Source organism: Taurulus bubalis (genome assembly GCF_910589615.1).
Source record: "Taurulus bubalis genome assembly, chromosome: 4".
NCBI classification, from domain to species: domain Eukaryota; kingdom Metazoa; phylum Chordata; class Actinopteri; order Perciformes; family Cottidae; genus Taurulus; species Taurulus bubalis.
This window is the reverse complement of record NC_136592.1, coordinates 13885065-13910250: the sequence shown is the minus strand read 5'-3', so window position 1 is coordinate 13910250 and position 25186 is coordinate 13885065. Positions and strand designations below refer to the sequence as shown.

General features: G+C 39.6%; 1 protein-coding gene across 1 annotated transcript; it reads left to right on the top strand.

Annotated features, from left to right (window-relative positions):
* Positions 1–1303: 1303 nt before the first annotated feature.
* On the top strand, positions 1304–25066 carry mrvi1 (murine retrovirus integration site 1 homolog; the record flags this gene model as incomplete). The annotated part of the gene is given in 25 exon segments (XM_079217525.1): positions 1304–1741; positions 2870–3017; positions 6463–6491; positions 7701–7906; positions 7908–7961; positions 11714–11963; positions 14434–14540; positions 14629–14690; positions 15439–15603; positions 15766–15843; positions 15969–16018; positions 16154–16210; positions 16657–17106; positions 17239–17317; positions 17728–17848; positions 17995–18025; positions 19329–19469; positions 19687–19818; positions 20883–21036; positions 21278–21327; positions 21672–21806; positions 22438–22499; positions 23149–23271; positions 23527–23655; positions 24079–25066. Coding segments are annotated over 25 exon segments (3414 nt in total). The 3' UTR covers positions 24242–25066.
* Between the last annotated feature and the right edge of the window lie 120 nt (positions 25067–25186).

Here is a 25186-nt window from a genome sequence, read left to right as displayed (position 1 = left end):
GTTAAAGCATATTTCAACACGAAATAAACTCTGTGATTCATGCCAGCGTAACAGTGAACATGCACAATACCAGGACCCTGAAACTGAAAGAGCTTAATAGAATTCAACCATCACTAATTTGATAATTTATACCTTTTCTTGTCAAAATGTTCTCTGTTAAATATGCTTATTGTGTGTGTGAATTGCACAATTAAGTATAATATAAGTTTAATTAAATGTACGTTTTAGAATCTAATATATAGAGTATTTTTCTTCTGTTTATTCCTGACAGGTACGACAGACACTGTATCAGTCCTCAGATTCTCTACAGTCGAGATCCTCCAAACCGCCGCTCTCTGCAGAGCGAGATGCAGGATATGCAGCAGGTAGGAAGCGCATGCTGTCTACACATGATCTTTTCATGGTGCTGATATTCTGTTTCATGTTGACAGTTATTCCTCTGCCTTCTTTGTCTGCAGCAGCATCACAGAGATCCTGACGACAAAAGCCTCCCGTCCCTCCACACACACAATGATGATATTCAGAGCATCATCCACAGGATTAAGTCTGCAGAAATAGCTCATCTTCTGCACAACAATTATCCTGAGAGGGTGAGGAGAGAATCAACAGAGGATGATCATTAATACATACAGTAACGTGTATGCGAATAAATCTGTTATTTCTCGCGTCTTCTCTCACATGCAGGACTTTGCTCCTGTAGAAACAGAAGAGAGGCTTTTCCCTCACCGCCAGCAGCAACAGGCAAGCATCAAGCAGCAGCTTGTCAATGTGTATGTGAGTTTTTTACCTCCCTTTCTCCTGTTATGGTCACAGACTGGATTTGGTTGATGTTAGTCTCTGTTCTGAGAAGCTTTCTCCGGCTAATAAAAAGGGGTGTCTGGTTTTGACAGTATATTCATTGGCATCTTCATTACGTAACCTATTAGAGTTACGATCTTCTGTGTGTTAGACTCTCTCGAGGATAAGTGCAGTTTTAGTACCCCTTGGTAACTACAGACATAACAGTGTGTAAAAGAGATGTTTATAAAGCTGCGGTGGTGGTTTCAGGCTGCAGGAACTGGAGCTGCACAAGTGTGTGTGGGAGGAGAAAGGGGAGAAGGTGGAGGAGCGGTGGAGAGCCTGGGAGAAGGAGCAAAAACAGAGCCAGACTCAGATCCAGGAGGCCAAGAAGGTGGCTGTGGTGAACTGGTGGAAAGCCCGCAGTGTAGAGGGGGCTAAGACCCGGACAAAAGACGCCCAGTCGGGCCAGGAGACCCCTGAAACAAAAGTTAAGCTCCAGCAAGCAGAGCAGACGATCATTGATATGAGGGAGCAGGTTTGCCTCCTGCAAACCTCTCTAAGATCTGCACAGGAGTGTGCCGCGGAGAAAAAAAACAGCAGTCTTCATATCGACAAGGGAACCAACACTGAGAGAAAAGAACCAGACAGAGCTGTGAAGAAGGATCAGAGGGATGCCGCAGTGGCCACGGATATTACAAGTGGAGCCTCAGAGCAGGAGCAAACCCAGCTTCGGGTGACCACAGACGGCCTTCTGGAGACCCTCAGAAAGATGGAGGCGATGGTCAACAGCGCCCTGAAGACCGCCGAGCTGGTGAGAGAGAGCGAGCAGAGGGTGAGCCAGGTGAAAGTGAGGATGGAGAGCATCACCCAGAGGGTGGAGGACGCTCTGGTACGAGCAGCCGACACTGACGAGCAGCTGAATGTTCTGGAGGCCAGGATCACAGAAAAAGATCAAACTCAGGTTCGTCTGTGTTCAAAATCAGTTTGCTTTTCACCAGAGTAACAGTTACAGTTGATTGTTATTAATGTAATGATCTTGAATTGAAAAGGTCACGATCGTTAAAAAAGTTGCAAGTTGCTCTGCGAAAATGTGTTCTATCTTTTATTTAGTTAAATTGTATTATTCAAAAAGGACCTGCAAAACATTTAATTTAAAAGCAAATGTTGTCCAGAGAGATCATGTGTGTCCACTGTCCAGAATTGTCCAGTCAGGATTTTAATTTGCTAGGTCTGTGGCTACTGTGGCTCAGTGGTTAGTATGCCCATCTTTCAATCAGAGAATCAGTGGTTCGAGCCCTGGCTCCGCTAGTCCAGGTCGATGTGTCCTTGAGCCAGACTTTTAACCCCAAATTGCTCCCCGTTGCTGTGTCTACGGTGTATAGAGCAAAATTGTAAGTCGCTTTGGATAAAAGTGTCAGCTGAAAGTAATGTAGGTAGCTTGTGATCAATATTTTTAGCCTATAATATTTGTTGTTAATATTTTGGATTATGAATCTAATCTGCTAAGTAATTAGTAACTACTGTTATCAAATATATGTAGTGGAGAAAACGCCTGAAATATTCAAGTAGAGTACAAGTACCTTGAAATTGAACTTAAGCACTTGAGTAAATGTACTTAGTTATATCCCATTAATTTATTTGTATAGTTAGTAATGACCCAAGGAGGTAAAACTATGCAATAGTTCAAAGTGAATAGAAACTATTAGATCAATGTCCAAAAAACATAATTTGGCAAAACAGAATTGAGGTTTTCTTATTTCCTCCAGTTAGAAGAGACTGCTGACCCCTTGTGGGGGTCTTGATCTCTAGGTTAGGAACGATTGTTCTAAAGGAGTGTGCAAAAATGAAAGTTAATAGCTTTGGGAGGGTTTTTCATGTTCATATGCAGCAATTGGACTCTCAACCGAAGACTAATACGAACCTTAAATGTATAGTAATAATAAAAGTATTTGCACGAGTATTAATATTATAATAGTGATTTCAGATCACATAAATTGCAGCTCTGCAACAGTCAAACACATGAAGTTGTTGTGATGTCTCTTTTAATGTCTCCTATCAAACTGTTCTCTCTGTCTGTACTTTCTTGAAGTCTCCATGTCCCAGTCTGCCAGCTGATCCTGGATCAGACATCACAGGCTCTACCGCTGAGTCTGTTGTGGAGCCTGAAGACGGAGAAGGTCTTCCTCCATCTTCTCTCATCCCAGAAGTCAGTGAGCCTCCACAGCTACCTACAAATGGTATGATGGCTTCATTATAGCGTTATCGTGTTTATGGGGTAGACTGTTCGACACAAATGAATTAAAGCTACTTCCTTCTCGAATGGTAACTCTTAAGGATGTCTGAAAATAGACCAAGAAGATATTTACATTGCACATAACAGCTGGTACAGAGGAGGAAGAGAGAATGAGCTCTGAGGGAGTGTGTGTTATCCATCAAAGGGAGCCATGAGGAAAATTAGGGGAGGTCAGAATGTATTTTTTTAATGTAAACACAGTGAGGGTAAGTATTTTTAGCTCCCGGACATTTTTAATTGACAACACTGTTATACTTTGTTTTTGTGAATTATTGTGTTACAGTCCACTTAACATCGGAATTGTTCTGAAGTGTTTTGAGCGTGTATAAAGAAATCTAAGATCTCACAAAGTACACAATGCAGGCTTTTAGGTTCTTGTAGGTCGGATTTAACAAAAGCCGAACTATTAAAGTGAATAGACTTTCTTCAAAAGAATTGGAAAAGTTTCAGTAGCACTGTGACCTAATCTTAAGTGTAGACTATCTATGCTTTACAAAGCATTAATACATGTCATGATGAATTCAGTAGTTACTACTCGTTAGTTAAGTATTAGTTAAGCATGTTCTGTGACCTAATCTAAAGTGTAGACTATCTACGCTTTACAAAGCATTAATACACGTCATGATGACATCAGTAGCACGAGTGGTGGCATGTTTCTTAGTTTGCTGGTACAAATGATTGATTATGAGTATCTCGCTATCACCTGGATTGGTCTACTTTCAACTGAGGTGGCGCGTGCCGGTGCCTGACCAGTGACCAGTGACGAGCTTGCTAGCTAGCGAGCTAGCCATAGCTAGCATAATCTATAAAATGTAGCTATGTGCCAACAAACTATGGAACACTCGTGCCACTGACGAGCATGGCCCCCCAGCACCATCATATTCATGTTCTTTATCACTTTGTGCTGTGTCTATTTCCCTTTTCTGTTGAGAAGATAACTGAGACTTCTCCTAGCTTTGATCCACTGCTTAAGCAGAAGTCTCAGTTACAGAACATACTTAACTAATACTTAACTAACCAGTAGTAACTACTGAATTAATCATGACATTTTTTAATGCTTTGTAAGGCATAAATAGTCTACACTTTAGATTAGGTCACAGAACATGCTTAACTAATACTTAACTAACGAGTAGTAACTATACTGAATTATTGAGAGTAACTACTGAATTCATCATGACATGTATTAATGCTTTGTAAAGCATAGATAGTCTACATTTAAGATTAGGTCACAGAACATTTAACTAATGAGTAGTAACTACTGAATTAATGAGTAGTAACTGCCTGAATTCACCATGAATTGCAGGATTGTTTTGATCATTTACTAACACTTTACAAATGTTCTTATGAAGAAGTCCTGAATACTTAATTTACTTGATGAATTCATCATTTATAAAGTATGAAACCAAAGCTTATTAATCAAGAAGAAGTTACTAATGAGTTTTCATGTTGGAATAACGGATTATAAATGATGAATTCAGTGTTTATTATGGCTAATACCAGTCTTGCATGTACTTGTTGATTTGCGATGGAGGGGAGAGTTTGGAGCATGTTAAGGTTGCTGAGAACCGGTGGCCTCAGAGGAGGAAATTATATTTTAAATGAACAAACAGTAACCGTCTGTGTGTCTGCTTGTGTGACTGCTTCATTGTTAATGTGAGGAAGGTTTCATCGTATTTGGAGCGCTCCCACACAGCAACTAGATAGTAACATTATCTCAAGAATACTGCACTTTATTTATGTATTCATCAGGGACACCATTGATTAATTTATGCTGTATGTTCATAGTTATGATCAAAATATGGTATAAAAGTATTTTTTTTTGAAAATATACATATTTTTCACCAAAAAAATCTGAAGAAAAGATATAAAATAATACAAGTAATAGAACTCAATGGGGTTCATACGACTACTTGAACACGGGGAACAAAAGTACCGAAGGAAAATCGACCCATATATGGGCCCGTTGGTGTTAGAAAGCTAATAAAAGCTGTTGTGAAACTGCATGTCACATACTGTCATAAACCAAGCTAAGAGTCATGCTAGCGGCTCTGCGAGGCTTCACTTTGGCACTGCTGGTGCTTTGAGCTAAATGCTAACATGCAACAAGGACATCACTAACATGTAGATTTTGGGGAGGCATCCTGTTTACTTAGATTAACGTGTTAACATGATAAGAGTTGCATATTGTTTTCTAATATTTTAGCTAATGTGGGCTTTTAAATGTCTGTCAATACTGCAGCTGATGCTCTGTGTTTTTGATGCTATCTTGGGTACCGTGAAGTACTCTGCCTCCATTAAGGCTTTTAAAACTAGTTCATAATCCGTCTTTATCTATCATACACAAATAAATCATTAATATGAGATAGGCGCATTACTATAATATAAAAAAAGCGATAAAACTTGTTTTTAGGTTTTATGTTACTGTAAAACAAGACACAAAGTGTGTGTGTGTGTGTGTGTGTGTGTGTGTGTGTGTGTGTGTGTGTGTGTGTTTGTGTGTGGTCATAAACAGTGTGCTCTTTGATGGGAAATCTATAAATGAGAGAAATATGGACATATACCTTAATCTACTGTGTCTGGAATGCAAACTGATTTGTGGTGCAGTTGAAAAAAATCTGAAGTGTAAATTAGGTAAAATTAGGACGAAGGTTTGAAAGTTAGCGCGGCTGCCAAAACACTGCCAAGAGTCTACTGCACATCTTCATCACCTTCATCTGGTCTGGGTTTTTTCTCAATGATTTGCTTTAGATTTTTAAAGTAAAGTAAAATCTGTCTGTAAAAAGCATTACTCAAATGTGTGTCTTATAAATATTTGGGACAATCAAATAAGACACATAGTTAAGTTTTTTTCATGTGTATTCTGTCATATTTGAATCATGCTAGTTTACCTCATTCAATGACCCTTAAAGTACCCTAATGCTGCTCAGCTCCAATAGTGCTCTACAAAAAGCTACTGGTGTTTAGCCCTTTGCTTGATATCACAATACTACCAACATTTTCCTTAGACTGCCCAAAGCAGACGACACAGTCGCGGTTACTTGGGCCAAGAGCTACCAACCAGCGGATCAAGCACCTCATGTACTCGAAATGGTTGCCAGGTTATTGTTGCCCCTAGTTATATGGAGGTGGACAATGGGGGGCAAGGTACTTCCTGAAACAAGAATTACAATAGTTCTAACAATCAGATCAATATCACGACGCTAGCATCAATCTCACAGGGCAGAAAACTAAATGGATTTCTTCCACATTTGTTTTCTCATTTTGTTTCTCTCTCAAACACACACACACAGACATTTATATGACCTCTCATGACATTTGCATTGCACATGCTTTCCTGTTAAATGCAAATTAACTGTTTTCCCTGTCTGCCTGTGCTCTGGCTTCAACAGGTGACACAGGAGGAGGCAGCTGCAGCAAGGTAAGACTGATTATTTCTGTATGTAGTGGAAGGACTGCACACGTGTGGGTTTTTGTATCTTTCTTTTTTTTAACTGGCTTGTTTGAAATTATAAAAGTTTCTTTTTTAGAGGATACTGATGACCACTTTCAAGTATACTAATGTAAAGATAGCGTTTAATATGACTTAGTGCTTTAGGCAGAGGTGGAAAATAATAACTTGAGGTACTGTGCTTTATTTAAGTATATATGTGCTACTTCATAGCTGAATATTGTACTTTATACAATACTCCCCCCTTCCTCAGAAATATTACTAGTATTACTATATAGTGTAGTAGTAGTACTATATATATATATATATATATATATATATATATATATATATATATATATATATATATATATATATATATATATATATATACTATTTAGCATTCATACACATTATCCAAAACATGTATTACATGGTTTATAACACACTTTTGAATGCAGGGTTTTTACTTCTAACAGAGTATTTTGCATTGATGTACTTACTTTAACTTTAATATAAACTACTACTACTACTACTACTACTACTACTTTCACTACTGGATTTGGGTAAAACAACACAATCTCAATACCTAAATAACTTCAAAAAGATAATTTACTCGAGTTGAACTAAACAAGTTAGATGAACTAAACATCTAACTTTTTTGCACAAATTGCTTCTTTGATGAAAGGTTTTGTTCACATTAAATCTCTTAAGATTATCAGCTCACGTTAATTCAAACTGTGACGCTGTAATTTGCTGTGAATGTCAGCTGCGTTCCTCCAAACAATGTGACTGTGTGCCCTGATCTTGTGTCCTCCCAATATTCAGGATGATCGCTGCTCTTAAAACCCAAATCTCTCAGCACTAAAAAGCAGCACAAATGGTGCGAGGTTTGACAATGCAGTCTGACAAACAATAATGAACTTCAAGAGCTCAGAAGTGGATGCGTGGATTCCGCTTAGTCTGCAGAGTAAACACAGATTGGATGGACACAATCTATCTATCTCTCACAAACATGCCCTGTCACACAACAACATAGGAAATATTCTCCTACTGCTCCCACACTTCTATTAGAGAAACAAACCCTGCAGACCAGAATAACACAATTTTTTGTACTTTCTTCATTAGTTTTAGTTGAGGGATGATCAGTGGAGCAGCAGTCTGAGAACACACACACACACACACACACACACACACACACACACACACACACACACACACACACACACACACACACACACACATACTCCACAGCAGCCCAAAGAGGCATACAGAGCCCTTCTCCTTAAATGGTCAAAGCTCCCAGGAGTGAAAGAGAGGCTGCTGCTGAAAAAAGACAGAGAACAGAGGGGACGGGAGAAGGAAGGAGAAGCCCCGAGGAAAGAGGATATTTCTGAGGAAAAGGCAGAGAGTGACAGTTTCACTGTGGGGAGTAGGTCTGAGTCGGAGAGATCAGCAGGAGTGAGAGTGTTTCTCCACGACGCTAGTGGTGGACTCAGGTAACGTGCATGTTCTCTATGGACAGGTTCAGATGATCCGCTTCATGGAGCTGTGGTGTCTTAGTGGGTGATGGTTTTAGGTCGACAGAGGACTTGCAGGTTCAGCGGCATCAGCCATCTGTTAGCGTCTTTGTAGCTGCGTCAAACTTGTGCAAGAAGGTGTGTTTTGGGCCTTTTGGACACCTGTCGGTCTGACTTGTGGCTGCTGGGGTGAGTTTACATAATCTAATCTTTGTCTGGAAGTGGAACTCAACGTCATTTTCGTTTCTTCTTTCTGTTTGATCATGCGTATTAAAGTCAGTGACTATCTGCTCACTCACCTGACTGTTCATCTCTCTGTACATTCATTTATTTTGTTCTGTCTTTCTCACACTTCCGCTGTCCTGTTATCTATCTGTTGTAGCTCTGTAGCAACCACTTCCTCTGCTGGCCCTGTACTCTGAGCTTCACACAACCAAAGTTTAAACAAATCTGGCAAGAGGGAGTAGGCTTATGTAACTTATGAGGAGGGGAGGAGGGTGCCGGTCTGAGGGAAGAGACAGCTAGGCCTGGCAGCAATGAGAAGTACATTTTGTCACATATTTATTTTATTTTATTTTATGAGTGTATCCTTTAAGAAACAGTTGTCCTAAAGGATTTGTGGTACAGGGTCTGTTTGTTTTCGGGCTTGTATGTTCTGTAATGTTCCCACCACAGGAAACAATCTGAGTGATGCAATTACTCTGCAATATTTAGTTTCATGGTCTTCCCTGGAAACAGTCTTCCCCGTTGAGCCTCCTGCAGTGCAGGTTGGCATCTTTGTTTGGAGTCAGGATTCTGTCCTCGGAATGTATTTAAACTTGTTGAGTTGCATTTGCAAGCTTTTTTGGTTGCGTAGTAAGAAGTTTTTTCTTCTTAGGTAAACAGACATGGCAGTAGATACAAGCTATTAAGTACACATACAAGCTATTAAAATTACATCTGATTCCTTTGTTCTTTTTCTTCTTTGTCTCCTTATGTTATGATGAAAACAACTGGAAAAAGTGGAATATTAATGAAAGAATAAAACCTGTGGTTAAGATTTATATGTTTAGTCAGTCACAAAAAATGCAGGTGGTTGTTACCAAAGCCGCCCTGAACTCCAAGGGCAATTAGTTAATCGCTTTAGAAATATTTGGTGCCTCACTCAATATTTATGTATGCAGAACCTCAAAGCTGACCTCTTTTGCTCTGATTTGATTAATAATCACAGAAGAAGTAGACTGAGAAGACCTTTCATACTTTCAGGTATGAAAATCAGATGAAATTAAAGTTTTAAAGTGTTCAAATGTCAAATAATGCTAGTGCAGGCGGAGAAATAGTAGGGAATGTAATGCTGTATGACAGTACTCGTGTAGTCAGGAAATATCGTTGCAGATCACTTGGAGACAGTTAAACAACCCATTTCCTCCCCAGTGACTCACAGCATTTCTGTCCCTATATGTTCCCAAGAACTTGTCATGTTTGTGATGACAAAGAACAGCACACTGCATTTTCTGGCCCTGAATTCGAAGAACATTTGTCCTTGCATAAAGTGCATGCCATACCTCTGAAATATCCAATAATTCATCACCTTTCACTCGCCTGCACGCCTTATTCTTCATCTGCTCTGGCAGTAGAAATACAGCCATGTCCGTGCTAGTCATGCATATGTATTTCTTTCTATTTTTGGTTCAACCAAACAACTGGCTGGGCATTAGCATCCAGCACAAAAACACTGACAATAGTTCATACAGACTCTTTCGTGCACTCTTTCGTGCACTGTGTTGTTCAAAGGGTTAAATCTTAGCTTAGCTTTACATAAATGTGCTACCAAAAAGGGAGGAGCGGCAAGTTCAAACAATGGTTCAGACAAGTTCTAGTTCAGACAACCTAATTTGTATAAACAAATTAGGTTGTGTTTCTCTGTAGTATAGTCAGCCAGGTAACTGATGCAGCATTGTGGACAAACATCAGTTGGAATGACTGAAACAATTAGTTGATTAATCAATTTGTCAATTAAAAATATGGAAGTAACTTTGTAAGCAAAAACAACAAATGTTCACTGGCTCCAGCTTCTCAAATGTACATTTGTAGGTAAGCAGAATATATTATTTTGGGACATTTGAAGACGTCACTTGGAACTATAGGAAATTATAATTTTATTATGATTAATAGAATACATGTTTAATCAAGAAAATCAAAATAACTGTTATTTGCACCTCTATTATAAATGCAGCATAGCACAGGCTTTGTTTTTAATTTGGGGAAAGACATGAACATGAGCAGGCCATATCACAAATACAATATTATAATATAATATAATAATTATATAATAATAATATAATATACGCTCCAGAAAAATGTATCATTAATATCTAGAATATATGCAGTGTTTACTATCCTGCCTTTGGCTCAAATTAGCACTCTGGATCCTTCCCAGCCTCCATCTTAGGAACAAGTTGTCTGTTTCCTCAGTTGCCGTCATTGATCAGTTATTTTTTCCTTTCCTCGTAGCTCGTAGTAGGATAGTCATTTTTAATTCAACATAGTGCAGAGTAATGATTTCTCCTCTCGGTTGTCTTCATGCTTGTCCCACACAGCATCTTCACACAAGCCCTCTCTTTTTTTACACTGTCCCTCAGGAACTCATTGCCTCAGTCAGCCTGTGAGAGAAAGTAACACTGAGTGTAACAACCCAGTGGATCTCAATCAGTGTGCTGCCTGAAGAAAAACATACTAAACTTTGTCATGAGGCTCAGGCATGACTGGTATTTATTTGCGTTTTCAATCACTCGTGTTGTGAAGTAGAGAATTCTGCGTAAGTGTTGCTGTTTTTCTTTGTTGCTCCACAGACCATCACTCAGATAAATATGATGAAACTGACTTCTCTATCAATCATTTCATTTTTATTTTATATAGGTTACACACTAAATGTTACCCTAAAAAAGAATACTACATAACATAACAGCTAATTATAGAAACGATCAGAAAAACAACAAAAAACGTATTGATTCTAGAAGAATCTAATCAATGGTTCTCTGTCTTTAATGTTTTTTCCCAGTGAACTAAATATTTTCTCAAACTTAAAGGTACCTTGTGAGGTTTTCTTGTAAACATGTAGTGTTTCTTACCAAAGCCCTGTCCATTCCTTGGTGTATGTGGGTCCTCCTGCAAGTTTTATGCACAATACAAACCCAATGGCGACCCACTGGTACGACATGGCTCCATAGTTCTACTAGTGGTCAGACACTCCCCATCTTTAAGTGATGCTTCTGAGTATTTGTTGAACTTCCTTTTGACCCAGGGTGGGGAAGAGAGTGCAACTATAGTGTCCACCACTGTACTTTATTGATGGCATGGCTGATTACATGTTTCATGACATTTTTACATTATTGTATTTAATGTTTACCTCATATCCTCACTAGAAATTAATCTATTGTTGTGATAGTTTTGTTTCAGATGTTACAGCTTATTGGATCAAAATTAGCTGCTGTTCCAAGGCCATGGCAAATTAAGCTCTTCTGGGATTTATTCATGGTGTCTCTGTTTTTCATTAAGCTGGAGTTGGCCCGTAAAGACTTCCTTCAGAATATCACCATTCATTTGTTATTCTTTTTTTCTTTTTTTAAGATTAGCAGCTAATGTTCAATAACTACCTGCAATTAAGGATTTACTCCACTACATATGTGTCTACTTATACATAACATACATGTGTTTGTGTCTTCATGTTTGCATGATCGTGCAGCTCCTGGAGGAGGAGGAACACTTCCTGCTGGGATATCCTCCTGAGCAAAGTGATCATAGCGTTGAGGAGTCCTGTGCTGACCCCTGCTCCGTTGAGACACCTTTTATTTTCCCCCACACTCGCTCACGCCCCCCACTGCTCCATACCATGCCCACACTGCCTGAGGAAGAGGAGGATTCCCCCGAGGATCTGGACAGTTCGTCTAGCTCTCCCAGTTCAGTGAGTGTCCCTTTTTGAAGCACATATTCTGTTTTTGGATAAAGCATGTGAGGCCAGAAAATCTGTCACAGAATAATCCATTTTGCTCCGGTGAGGAAATTCTATCAATGTTGCTACTGAACATCTGCCCTCGAGGTTTCTTCTTTATGCCAACACTCTAAAAGTATCCACCTTTACTACAGCGCGGCCATGGTCTTTATGCAGCATTACCACCAGAGCAAAGATAAGATGAAAAGAGCTCTCAGGGAATTAGTGTTGATCTCAGTCTGTGTTTGCTTGCCTACTTTCCTTTTATGGTTGAACAAGGATTTGGGAATGATCAGGAAAGGATCGACCGATAATTTAAGAAAATGTGAAGTTTTCAAAATGTTTGAAACTACGTAATTGTTCAACGGGTGCTCCATCAATTTCATTCATGAAGTCCAGTTTAATCGTGTCACTAGGAGTCAAATTTAGCCTGTGGGAGTAATTATATAAGTTTGTCTGTGGCTCTGGACAGATGGCCCGCATTGTGATCTAGCGATCTCTAACGAGACTAAGACTCTGGGGATCTTGGCCTCCGCGGCTTTTGTTTTTCACTCTTTTGTGAGTCCAGTAACTTTATTTTGAACTGTTTAAATCGCTGAAGTGCTCCTATGAACAGATGTATGTCAATGTTCACACTGAACATAATTGTGTTGAATTGTTCTTTCACATTTTTGCTCATATTCAAACTCATTATTGTGTGTCTCTATCTCTAAAATGACTGGTCCTTAAGAACTTGACACTGTAGTGCAAAAAGTGGCTGCTGAAAACTTCTCAACAGGTAGCCTGTGAACCTTATGAGCCCCAGTGCCCCAAAAAATGGGGGCAGAATTCTTCATCAGGAGCTCTTCCTCACTCTCCAAGTCCTCGTACTCTCATGAATCGATACCAAAGCTACTGATGTGACATAGCAAAAAAAATGCAAAGCCTGGCCTTACAAGAGCATATAAGTCAATTGTGCATGTTTATAACACAATTAAACCTTAAATATTAACATAAACCATAAATATGACTCGAGGGACTCGAAAGTGACTCGAGAGAGCTCACCAAGTTCTGAAAATATAATTTTTATATCCCTAGCTTGATGCCACACATGATTGGCACACCTTTCTGGAAAGCTTACGACCTACAGAATCCAAAACCACTGTCAAACAGTGGTTTTGGATTGTCTCAGCAAGATACCAACCACATTTCATTTCTGTTCTAGCCCAAAAACTGAAATATGACTTACTTATGGAAGAAACGATACTTGCTTGGTATGTGATGGTGCATCTGCTTTTGCATCTGCTTGAGCAGAGCCCCTATGTTGTGGAACCAGAGGCGTCCAAGGTCCAGAAAAAAAGTTAGGGCATTTTTGCTTTCAGCGGACAGTTAAACCTACAGTTCACGAAATCTGCACTAAATGAATTACTAGAAATATTTAACTTTACTAAATCAAAGTCAAATTTTGCAGAGATACTGTTAACACCTAGTGCTATTTTATAGTAGAAAGAAAAGCGATCATATGCTAAATTAAAAAGAGGAAATGCATCCTAAATACATTTCGGAATTTTTTCTTTTTTTTTCTTTCCTGTGTTCTATCATGAACCAATAAACTAGTAACACATATACTGCTATATAAACCTCTTAACTGGTCTCACAAGTGTTTTCTGTATATTATACCTTTTTGAAATGATTCAAATACCCCTTGTGGTTGAGGAGATATTCTGTATTTAGTATGGGTATGCAAACCATTTGGAATCTTTAATAAAAATGGCTGGGGCTCAACTGGGGTTAAAGAAGTTTGATTAAGTATTGCTGCCCGCCTGAACAAACCACAACCCCCATTTCTTCTTATCAAACATCACGTTTTCTTTCCACCCTCAACCTAAACCTCAATACAACCAAGGCTGTGGTGTATCACGGCCTTTAGAGAAGTGTAGAAGTATTAAGTCATTATTTCAGGATTATGATGATCAAGCTAGTTGAAGGAAATATTTAGTGTTTGCAAATGTGTCTGGAGTCCCTGCAGTTAAGTCTGTATGACCAGCTGGTCAGAGTGCCTAACTGCAGGGACTCCAGACACATTTGCAAACACGAACTATTTTCTTTCACTACTGCCCGAGGCCAACCACTCTAAGGGTCATTAAAGGCGCCCGCCTTCATTGTTTGTGGTCACTCTATTTACTGTTCATTTGTTTGTGAACATGCCCAACTGTAGCACAATATGAACTTCATTTTTACTTACCTTTGAGGCCCCGTCTTGTTATTGTTGTTTTTGTAAGAATTTTGTTTTACTACCTTTATTATGTCTGTTAATATTGTGCTAATACAATGCATATTCTGACACAAATGTGTGTGAAATGAAGGAAAAACATATATTACACCTATGCCAGTTCTGCTGTGACTTTGTTTTACCATTGACATTTGTTTTGTTGCGTTTTTTTTTACAATTTATTTTGCACAGTCTACACCAGGCAACGTGCAAGCAGTCGCCATGACTGCCCCCACCATCGTCTATCCACAGCAGGCCACTATTGTCCAACAAGATGGGCTTCCTCTGGAGCAGACCAGGTAATCGTCCATCTCAAACACTAAAACAGTTTTCTTCTTTTTTAGAAGTAAACCGGGACAACTGTATCATTACTGTTTCCTCTCTCAGGCCACACAGTCCCAGAGCTCGCCTGGCCAGAAACTCCACTGGAGGACCCATCACCACTGTCGGTGGGTAAACCCTGTGTACACACACACACACACACACACACACACACACACACACACACACACACACACACACACACACACACACACACACATTGCAGCTGCAATTATCTAAAGATAGCCCCAACTCAGTGCCAGCTATTCTGATGTTATCATTGGCAATTTCCTTTAGTCTAGCACTAAGTTGAAGACACTGTTTTTAAGTGGACATTTGTAACTTTGTTGAAAGATCTGTCTTCTCATGGATGAATAAAACCAAAATATTTCGAAGAAGCTTCACCACACTTCAACTAAGTTTGGTCATATGTGTCCTGAGAGATGAATCTGTCCGTGTGTCCTCCCACATGCCTGAGATGCTTTTGCAGCTTTGATTACTTTTGATGTTTAGCTTGTTGCCCTTTTCTGAAGAGAGGAGATAAAAACATCACTGACTCGGCTGAACCTCATCACCTGATGTATTGGCTCACATCCAATCCTGTGAATTATTCATTGGCAAGGGACTTTATACTGAGAAATATCTCTTCAAATCCCAAAGCACTCACAGACTTTGTTATCTTCTTTTCCCCAAAGAGTTATTGTACAAAATGTATATTTTTAAACCTTATTACCTGATGTTTGAGCAAGTATACAAGCATATTGATTAACATTGCTGTTTGTCTATAACTGCATTTTGTTTGTTGCCTTGAACTTGACAAAACAAACAACCACAAAACCAAAGTGTACTTGTGCATGTGTGTATTCTCTTTCTCAGACAGCACAGGTAATGTGATCGACCTGCTGAAAGATCAGCTGCCGGAGCTGCAGCTCTCTGAGGAGGATCGACAGACAAACCTGGAGCTACTCCAACAGGCCAAGAAGGTCAGCGACCGTTTCCTGACACGCCGCGGCCGCCGCTCCCTCACTGACTTACCCACAGGTAGTGAATACACACACACACACACACACACACACACACACACACACACACACACACACACACACACACACACATAGCAGATGTGTCTTAGTGAGTTTAACAAAAATGTTTTTGAGGGATTTTGAACTTTCTCTGGTAGTTCACAAATGTTTTTCCCCACAGGTCTTTCTCCGACTGCAACTCCGTCAACCTCACCGTGTTCATCTAGAAGCATCTCACTGGTTGTTGCTCCTCAAACTGGTAATGAACTAATTAAAACCACTATTTACAATTTATATATAACTTTTCTACCTTATTTTTTTAATAACTTTTGGTCCATTGCACTTTACGAGAATGATTTTGTTCGTTATTTTCTGCTGTTTCAGCTGGAGGACCCACAGAGGGAACATATGTCAACTCACAGTCAGTTGGGCAGGTAAAGAAATTATTGTTATTGAAAAACAACATTCACTCAAGATGGTGTGAGTTAATTAAGTGTGTTTTGAAATAGTGTGTTTTAAAGTAATATTTGTTAACGAAAGAACATTTGCAATGTTGTCCTCTCATGCAGCATCTGGAAGTTCCTTCAGTGCGAGATCAGCCTGACTTGACAACACAGGATCAAGAGGTCAGATTAACAGATTCCTTTTTATTCACACATATATATGACAAACTGTATATGGTCTAATGCACATCTGATAGAGAGGTTTGAAGAAGAGTGAAGACATGCAAAAGCATAAGAGTCTCTTCCTACAAACTGTAAAACTGAAAAAACATCCTAATACTTGAGCCAAAGGTTGCAAACAAGTTTACTGACTTTCTTAAAGAGGTTTTTAATCATGCTAGCAGGGGCGTGGCTCTCGAGGGATGGCATTGTCAGCGTACCACTTTGGTACATACATTTATACAGACATTCTTGCTTTCCAGATGAACACCTCATGACTTTGATCCGTTAAAATGTTTCACGTATCCCAAGAAATGTCTAAATATCTACACGGTGAAGTTGCAGAAGGTTTAATAAAACAACATGAATAATACATGTATTAATAATAGTTATTATCTTGCTAACCTCAGGGCAACAGACTGCTGGTGGACTGGAGGCCCTCTGAGAAGAGGAAAGTGTCCTCTGGGACTCTAACACCTCGTTTTGCTGTTCAGAAGGAGAACTGTGATCCAGCTCTACCTAAAAGTCCTCCAGCAGTTGGTAAAGCGGATGAGGGACCAGGTCGAAACCCCAGCCAGGCCCCAGCCACAGGGGTGGCCAAGCCCGTCCCTCGACCCGCTACTCAACAAGCCCCCTGTACAGCAGAGATCAAGACGATTGGGGCCTTCCCTCCACTCATGAGAGCTGTTTCCTGGGATACTGTCGGCACCCTCAATTCTAGAAATGGCGTCCCAAGTTTCCCTCCAACAGCAGAGGATACCCTCTCAGACAAGCCCAGGGATGCTGCCTTCAAGTCCCCAGGGTACAAGGACCTCCCCGCTCAGCTGGGAGGTGTACAGAAACTGTCTAAATTCAGAGAGGTAAAGAAGCGGTTCAGCAGATTACGTTTTACTCTCATTAATGCTTTTTTGGTTGTCAAACGCCTCCTTGGCGAAGATGTTGTGTAATTGCTTTGTTCTTGTGTTCATGTGTTTGTGCTTTTGTGTATACAGGAGCACAAGCTGATGCGTAACCAAAGCATAGTGGGATCCAAGTTGCCAGACTTGAGTGAAGCTGCTGAACAGGAAAGAGGTAACAGTGCTTGTTTTCCCTCTTGTCCATGTAAAACAGAAAGTACTTTCAGCACTGTGTTTAGCAATGTCGTCAAGGGTGGGCACTTCCTGAATCTCAGGGAAAATCTGTTCCAGTCAGCAAATGATGATGATGATCTGTTCTTGTTTTTTCCCCCTCTGTGCCACCCATTTACTGGCAACTCATAACAGAGAAATAAATGCTGTTTGCATTTTCCATCAGCAGATGGCATGATTTTTTAAAGTATGTGAGCCAAAGACCACCTGAGGAAGATGAAATTAGATGGTTTTATGTCTTTTTTTATGTCTTTTATGTCAGTCTCAAATTACTTGAGACTTGAATCAAAACTTAATTGGAAAAAGACCAGGTAACTGGCTTTAGGACTGATTTATGCAACAATTTGTCTGCAGGAGGTCCACCTTCTCCAAACCCAGCCAGTAGTGAGGAGGCAAAGGAGAAGTCAGACGCCATGCCAAGCATTTCAGATGTGATGCTGAGAAAACTCAAACTCCACCGAGGTCTACCAGGCTGGTGTGAAACAACTGCTGCTTTAGTTAACTTTCATCTTTTGCCTAGTTTTTTCTGTCTAATCGATAAAATATATCGCACCCTACTGACAACTGAACGTTATGTACATTACTCACCATACTAACAGTTCCTCTTTGATTTCATTCCAGTGCACCCCCTCTCACTGAAAAAGAAGTTGAGGTTGGTATCAGATCTGATTAGGTTTTGGGTGATTCTCACACAGTATTTCTGCTAAAGAATAAAGATACAAAGTCACAAAAACATCATACTGTTAACCTTTCATGATGAGGAATTGAACGTTGTCCATTCCTGTTCCAGTTGATGTTGTTTTTCTGTGGCGCTTTGCTTGTGCTTGTCTGCATTTTAAACGAATAATTTTAGAATTGAGGAAATACACTTATGTTTTCTGTTAGCTTTGGACAGAACCAGGCTAGTTGTTTCCCCCCATTTTCTGTCTTTAGAATGGTATCAATCCTCTTATCTAACACTCGGCAAGAGAACAAAAAGGTTTATTTCCCAAAATGGTGAACTATTCCTTTTTATAATTATAGACTTCCGTGGTCTATATAAGCCTGAATAGTAGAAAGAGACTTGCCTTATTTGTTAATACATTTACTACTCAAAAGCAATTACATTTGTTATATATCCTAAGAAAACTGTAATAAAACTAGAATTTGCCTCATAATTTTCTCAGATAATTTTTCCCAAAAGAAAATAAATTCAATTTAATATCCTCATTAAAATGTCTGCCTTCAAAATGCTCCACAGTAATTCACTATGTGCGTGAGTCTTCATACAATGGGCCATAAAGTTGACTGCCAACTGTAATCTGTTTACTTTGAGCAGAAAATTGTGTTCAAACACTGTTTCAAACCGAGCACTCGGATCTTTAGATACACTCGCTGCTGAACATTCGCCATGATGTTCATAATCATCAGTTTTTTTTACCAAAGTAGTTTGATGGTGTTTGGTCAACAGGAACGTGTTTTTCTGTTCCTGATCAGACCTAGGAGACACTTGAGCTATTTCCTGTGGAGAAAAATGCAAACATTAGTGACGCTGTCAGGCTCGGCTGCAGCCTCTCTCGCTTTTCCCACTGGGATCTGTCTGGATCAGCAAGGTCATATATTTCCTCTCCGTTGTGGCCCATGTATGTGCAGACCTGCTTTGATCAACTCAACCAAACATCAAGTGGTCAAATGTCAGAATCACAGCCTGTTCCCTATGCTTTCCTGATGGACATTCGGTTCTCCTTCACAAGTTAACCAATCAAAATGCTTCTTAGTATTACGCAAACAACCGCACTGCCTTTTCATTTAATGTGCGTGTTTTTGTGCGTGCGTGCGTGCGTGCATGCTGCATGCTGCATTGTGGGAGAGTTTTCTATGGATTCCTCTGAGTTTGTGTGTTGCCATCACCAGCAGTTCATCAGTCTTTAATGTGCCATTCTAAGTGTTATATTGCAGTGACTTCCTCCCCACAGAACGCTTTTGTCCAGCTGTCACTGGCATATCGTAATGACAACTACACTCTGGAGATGCGGCTCAAACAGGCAGAGAGGGAGAGGAACCTGACTGAGGAAGATACCGAGAAAGAACTGGAAGAGTTCAAAGGAGCACTGAAGGTCAGCCCTCGAATACAGCAGCTGATATTAGATTGACGAGAAAAGAAGAATTCCCTCTGGCTCTTTAGTGCTTGTTCGTCTGTTTAATGTTTCCTGGAAATGCCCCACAGTAAATATTTATCTTGTCTGAGTCCAATCTTAGGTACAGAAGAGGACATCGATGTACACTTTGTTTTCCTGAGAGAGTTGTAACGAGGTGGTGTTGTGTTTCTTCTAGATGACTTCGCCACAGTGGCAGAATTTGGAGCAGCGTGAGGCCTACCAGCGCCTCATAGAGACGGTAGCAGTGCTGCACCGGCTGGCCACGCGGCTTTCCAGCAGATCAGAGATCGTCGGAGCAGTTCGACAGGTGCAGTAATACAAACGCAACCAGATAGCGATGCAAACAGAGGAAATGCAGAACAGATGAAGAGAATGCTGCATTATGTAAATATGCAGCACATCTTGTTTTAAAGAGCTCACTGTGATGCCTGTTTGGCAGCATGTAAAACAATTATGGGAAAGATCTTTATCTGATGTCATGGCTGACCTCATGCCGGCCTAACAAAACATCAGTTCAAGAGCAAATTTACTGTTTTTGCAGTACAAAGGTCTTTTAGTTATTTATAATTTCGAAAACATTCTGATGAATTATTGCCCTTTTTTTATTTATATTTTCCTTCTACTGCTACCCATCTATAAATACAAATCTATTTATAGGGCTATATCTATTGCACAGAAATAAAGGCTCATATAACATCAGATTACGAGAAGTCTCTTGACTTGCAGTCTGTTTTCTTGACAGCCACATTTATATATTCTATTCTTTCTGGGTTTTGCAAATAATAATGGATGTGTGATAATCTCATACCGTAGAAGGGAAAGGCAAATATATGAAGCAGGGTATGTTGTAACTATAAGGTCTTTTCCACAATATATTTCTCTCCATGAGCAACGTGCATATTTTAACAGCTGTTCCTGCATGGTTTGGTCTCACTGCTCTTTTCAACCCTGTTCCCGAAAGCTGTCAGCAGCTTTGAGCAAAAACCTCTGATGAACCCACTGCACGCTACCTGCCCAGCACCAAATAGCTGACATGCAAACCTAGCAACCCGCTGGTGTAGAAAGTTGAATGTAAAAGACGGTTATGTGGGGAGACCAAACCATAAAACAAGAATACACCAGTTGATATTGGACTTATATTCATCCGGTGGCTAAAAACACAACGTTCATAGGAAGATTAATTTTTGTGTGTCTGTTTGTTGCGTTAGTTGGCAGTTACTTTGTTAAATGGGTCAAATTTCAACTTGTTTTGTAGCTCTTTCACGAAGAGTCTTTTGTTTAAAGTCTGTCTGCTAAAAGGTTTTAGGTCACGTGTCTGTGTATATACAGTATATTGTCCTGCAGTATTGACAGATTTTCTTTGTGCAACAGGAGAAACGTATGAACAAGGCCACTGAGGTCATGATGCAATACGTGGAAAATCTGAAGAGGACGTATGAGAAGGACCATGCAGAGCTGACGGAGTTTAAGAAGCTGGCCAACCAGAACTCAAATCGCTGTTACGGAGGGTCCGTAGACACTGGAGGTAAGACTGGTAGACAGATAAACACAGAAACATCACACCTTTACTCTTCAAATGGTTTCATGCTTGTAAATGGAAAATATTTTTCAACTTTATTTATCCAGACATGGTTTGATAAAGCATGTACCTCTTTTTAGCATCATTGCTGCTTTGCCCTCCAAACGTATTTTCACCAGGGTCTTCCCACTGTAACTGGAGTATCTTAATGCTGTATTCTGTGTGTCTGTGTTTGTCTCAAAAAAAGATGATGGAGTTCCACGGCCATCAAGATCGATGTCCCTTACTCTGGGAAAAGTAAGTGCTTCCGTTTCTACGTTTTTTAGTGCTGAAATAATTAGTTGATTAATCATCAGAAAATTACAACTTTTTGATAAATGGTTATTTATCATCTAAAGGTCATCTATTACGCACATTCTTTGATTCCAGCTTCTCAAATTTGAAGATTTGTTGCTTTCTCTGTTTATGGATGTTTCATATAGTTTTAAATTGAATTTTTGGACTATTAGTCAGTCACTCTTCTTTTGGTGACATCATCATGCCTTTGTAGGTGTAGTTTATGTAAAAGCAAAACAATTTTACATCCCTAAATTCTCATCCTTACCACTGGCACATGTTCTGTCTCCTGTCACCCTCACTAGGCTCTGCCCAGACGTAGGGTTAGCGTAGCAGTGGTGCCTAAATTTAACCTCCTAAACATCCCAGGTCAGACCCCAGCCATAGCCGGCCCGGGCCTCAGCTTTGGACCCATCACTGGTGCTGCTCTTCCTGTCCTGGTAGGTCGTCCTGTCCTGTCCTGTCCTGGTGTGTCCTGTCTGATGGGAAATTGCATATCAAGCATTTATTACAGTAACACCCTCTCTATCCGATTGGGTGCAGAGTCAAAGTGTTTTACAATATGTTCACTTTAGGGGCATCACTTAGTTATTAAATACTTTGTAGTAGAAATACATTGTTCAGGACATTGTGTTTCTTTTCATTTCAAAATGGATGAATAGGGTTTTGGAATGTAAACCATTTGTCTCATATTGCTGTAATTGGTTATTTGTAATACATTCTGGTCCGAGTCATATCTATAATAATTGTCAGTGGTGGATAGTGACTAAATATATTCACTCAAGTATGGTACTTACGTACAAATGTGAGATCATTGTGCTTAACTGTAGTATTTCCAAATTAATAGGGACACACATTAAGATAAATATAGTAATGTGATAAGGTTATGAAAAACAATTCCGAAAGAGTATTTTTTAAGTTTCTTGTCACATTTCAGATAGCTTTGAGTCGCTAGCAGTCCCCCTCAAGAGGCATTTCCCCTCTAGCTTTCTCTAATGGTTTATGTTTATTGTGTATTATTCTAAGAAGGCTATCATTTTCTTCCACAATATTCAACACTCTCCTCTTCAGTGTGAAGCGAGTTATGTGAAAGCCAACGCTCCCACCGAGGCAGCACAACCAGCAGCAGAATGGTATGTTTCGTGTTCTCATGGTGTTTTCTTGCACACACATAAACACAGTGTGTACACATACCATTGCTTGATTCCCAAGGTCGCCACACAGCCTTGAAACAATGGGCCAAGACAAGCCTGAACTTGTAATCATTGTTATCAAAAGCATTTTGTGCTGCAATGGGACCTTTGTCTTGTTTATGTGACCTTCAGAATGTGTTTTACGGTGTAGAGAAAAGCCCCAGTGGGGTGAAAATATCCCTGACATCATACAAAATAATCAAACCCTGCTGCAGTTGATGGATATGCTGTCCTGGGTCATAATCTAAACATTTGTGCAAAGAGTTTGACAAAGTCCAGGCACAAGCCTCCAATCATATCCTGGTTATATAGCGAGCCTGAGTGGAGCTCTCAAGGGTCTAGATGTTCTGTGAGGAGACAAGAATAGTACAAACAAGTGTGCAAAGTGCCAGCACTATTATTTTAGTTTTCGCCTGCGATAGTGTCTGTAATGCACACTACCACATCAGTGCTGCAGGTTGTTCTTTATAAAACAAGGCCACGGTGTTGTGATGGAACCTCAATGTTCTCCTCTCTCGGTTGTATAACCTCTGCTGTAATGCTGGTGGTGTCCAAGGCTGATTGTTCTTTCCCATTTGAAACAATGCAGTGGAAAGGGTGTGTCGGAGCAGGAAAGTGTCCCAGCCAAGCCTCCAGTCAACTTGGAAGAGATCAGAGCAGAGATCAGAGCCGAGCTCAAGGAAAAGATTGAGGAGGAGTCGTATAATAAAGGGTGAGGCCGTCTCTCCTCATCCTTAACTACACACAAACACACTCAGTATGAAGACATTGTTGTTTCTCATCATAAACCACCACATTTATGGGACTCATCAGTTATGTTGTTCTTGTTGTGCAGGTGTATATAATGTTAGGTATACAGAGACTTTGAATAAATTCCACATCGTATGTTACTGCCTGATGATAGGACTTAATATGAATACTGTATATTCTTAGATCTTGCTGGTTAATGTGAACATTTCAAATGCAGTGTACAAGAAGGACTGAAGCAAAGCAAAGTTCTCCAGGAGGAGAAGCAGGAAGAGGAAGACGCTGCAGAGAAATTGCTGGAATCGAAAAATAAAGATGAAGAGAGTGGAAAGAAGAGAAGGACAAGCAGGTAAACTGAACCTGTTGCTTTAAAAAGAAGCAGCGAAGGGTTGATTAAACATACTCCCGTCTTCCTACTTGATACAACAACAACTACACTATTGCCTGCCACTGACTTCATTGCCATTGTACAACATTTTAAATTACAGACACAATATTTATGTAGCTCTACATAGTTTGCATTTACTGATTTTACTGATTTTACTGATTGTAAAAAATACAACAAAAAAAATAAGGTGAAATTAAATTTGATGGAGTAAACTGACATATCCATTATTCTAAAATACATAATCGAATATTCCCATCCTCTGAATATATCAATCATTATCATCATCTCATTGATGATTTTGTTTATTTGCTGCAGTAAATGTTTAAACTGTAGACAACAATGAACACATCTGATGTTAACTGTATGAGGTAATTATCTCCACAGGAGGATGGAAGAGGTCCTGGTTCTTCTTGGTCGGTTTTGTCCCAAGATTCCCTTGAGTCGACGACTTCTCTGGATCGCCCTGACACTGTTTGTGGTGATGTGTCTGGTTATCAGTATTTTTACATTCTTCAGTGACTACTACAACAGACGAGAGGACACGTAAGCAGAGACTTTTGTGTGAGGCAAGATGAAAATCTTTGGACTGAGGGAAGCAGAACAACCAAAGAACCCAGTCCAGAATCACTGTGGCAGTTGAACTCCGTCTCTGCCAGTTTACCATATCACCACACTCGGACTCACTTGAATTGTGACCCTGACTCTCGAGGGCCAAAGACGTTTTGGGAGGTGTAATGGATAATGTTGCCTTTGTTATAGTTAACAGTTTATTTTTATTTTGATTGACAGATTGTTTGCTGCAGTGAGAAAAAAAAGATAATTTCTGTTTAGGGACCAATTATATGGTGCGATATAGTATGTATATATCTCTCTCTATATATATATATGTGTGTGTGTGTATCTATTGCACTATATGATGTAAGATGCTTATTTTGGTTTAGGTACTTTTTGATAATAAATATGGCATTTTCTGTTAAATGCTGCAGTTGAAAAAGTATATATTTATCAAGACTCTAATGTTATAAGCATAATCTCTCAGGTCCAATAGATAATAAAGCCCCGAAGAGATTTCAACTAATATTTAAACATATAGAATATAAAGGAATGTTTTGTTTAATTTCTATTAAGTTTATTGAAATACTTTCGAATAGAAGCACATTCCAAAGTAGTTCCTTGGGTGCAATATTTTGCAGTTGATGGTTCTTGATTGTGCCATATTGTCTTCAGAGCACTGAGAGATTTATTCTTGTATGAGCGCACTGATTAGATGGCATGAGGCTTATTGTTATCTTCTTTACACATGTGTGCTATACCTTTGTTGTTAGTTTTTTGTGGATTTGAGGATCTGCCACTTCACCTTTTTAAATAAAGGTACCTGAAAAGATATTGCAGTTGTTTCTACTGAGAAGAATAAGATGCTACCTACTTAACATATTAACATCTAACAATGTTTTGACCTTTTTGGGGCAGTGGAAACAAGTTACACATTGAC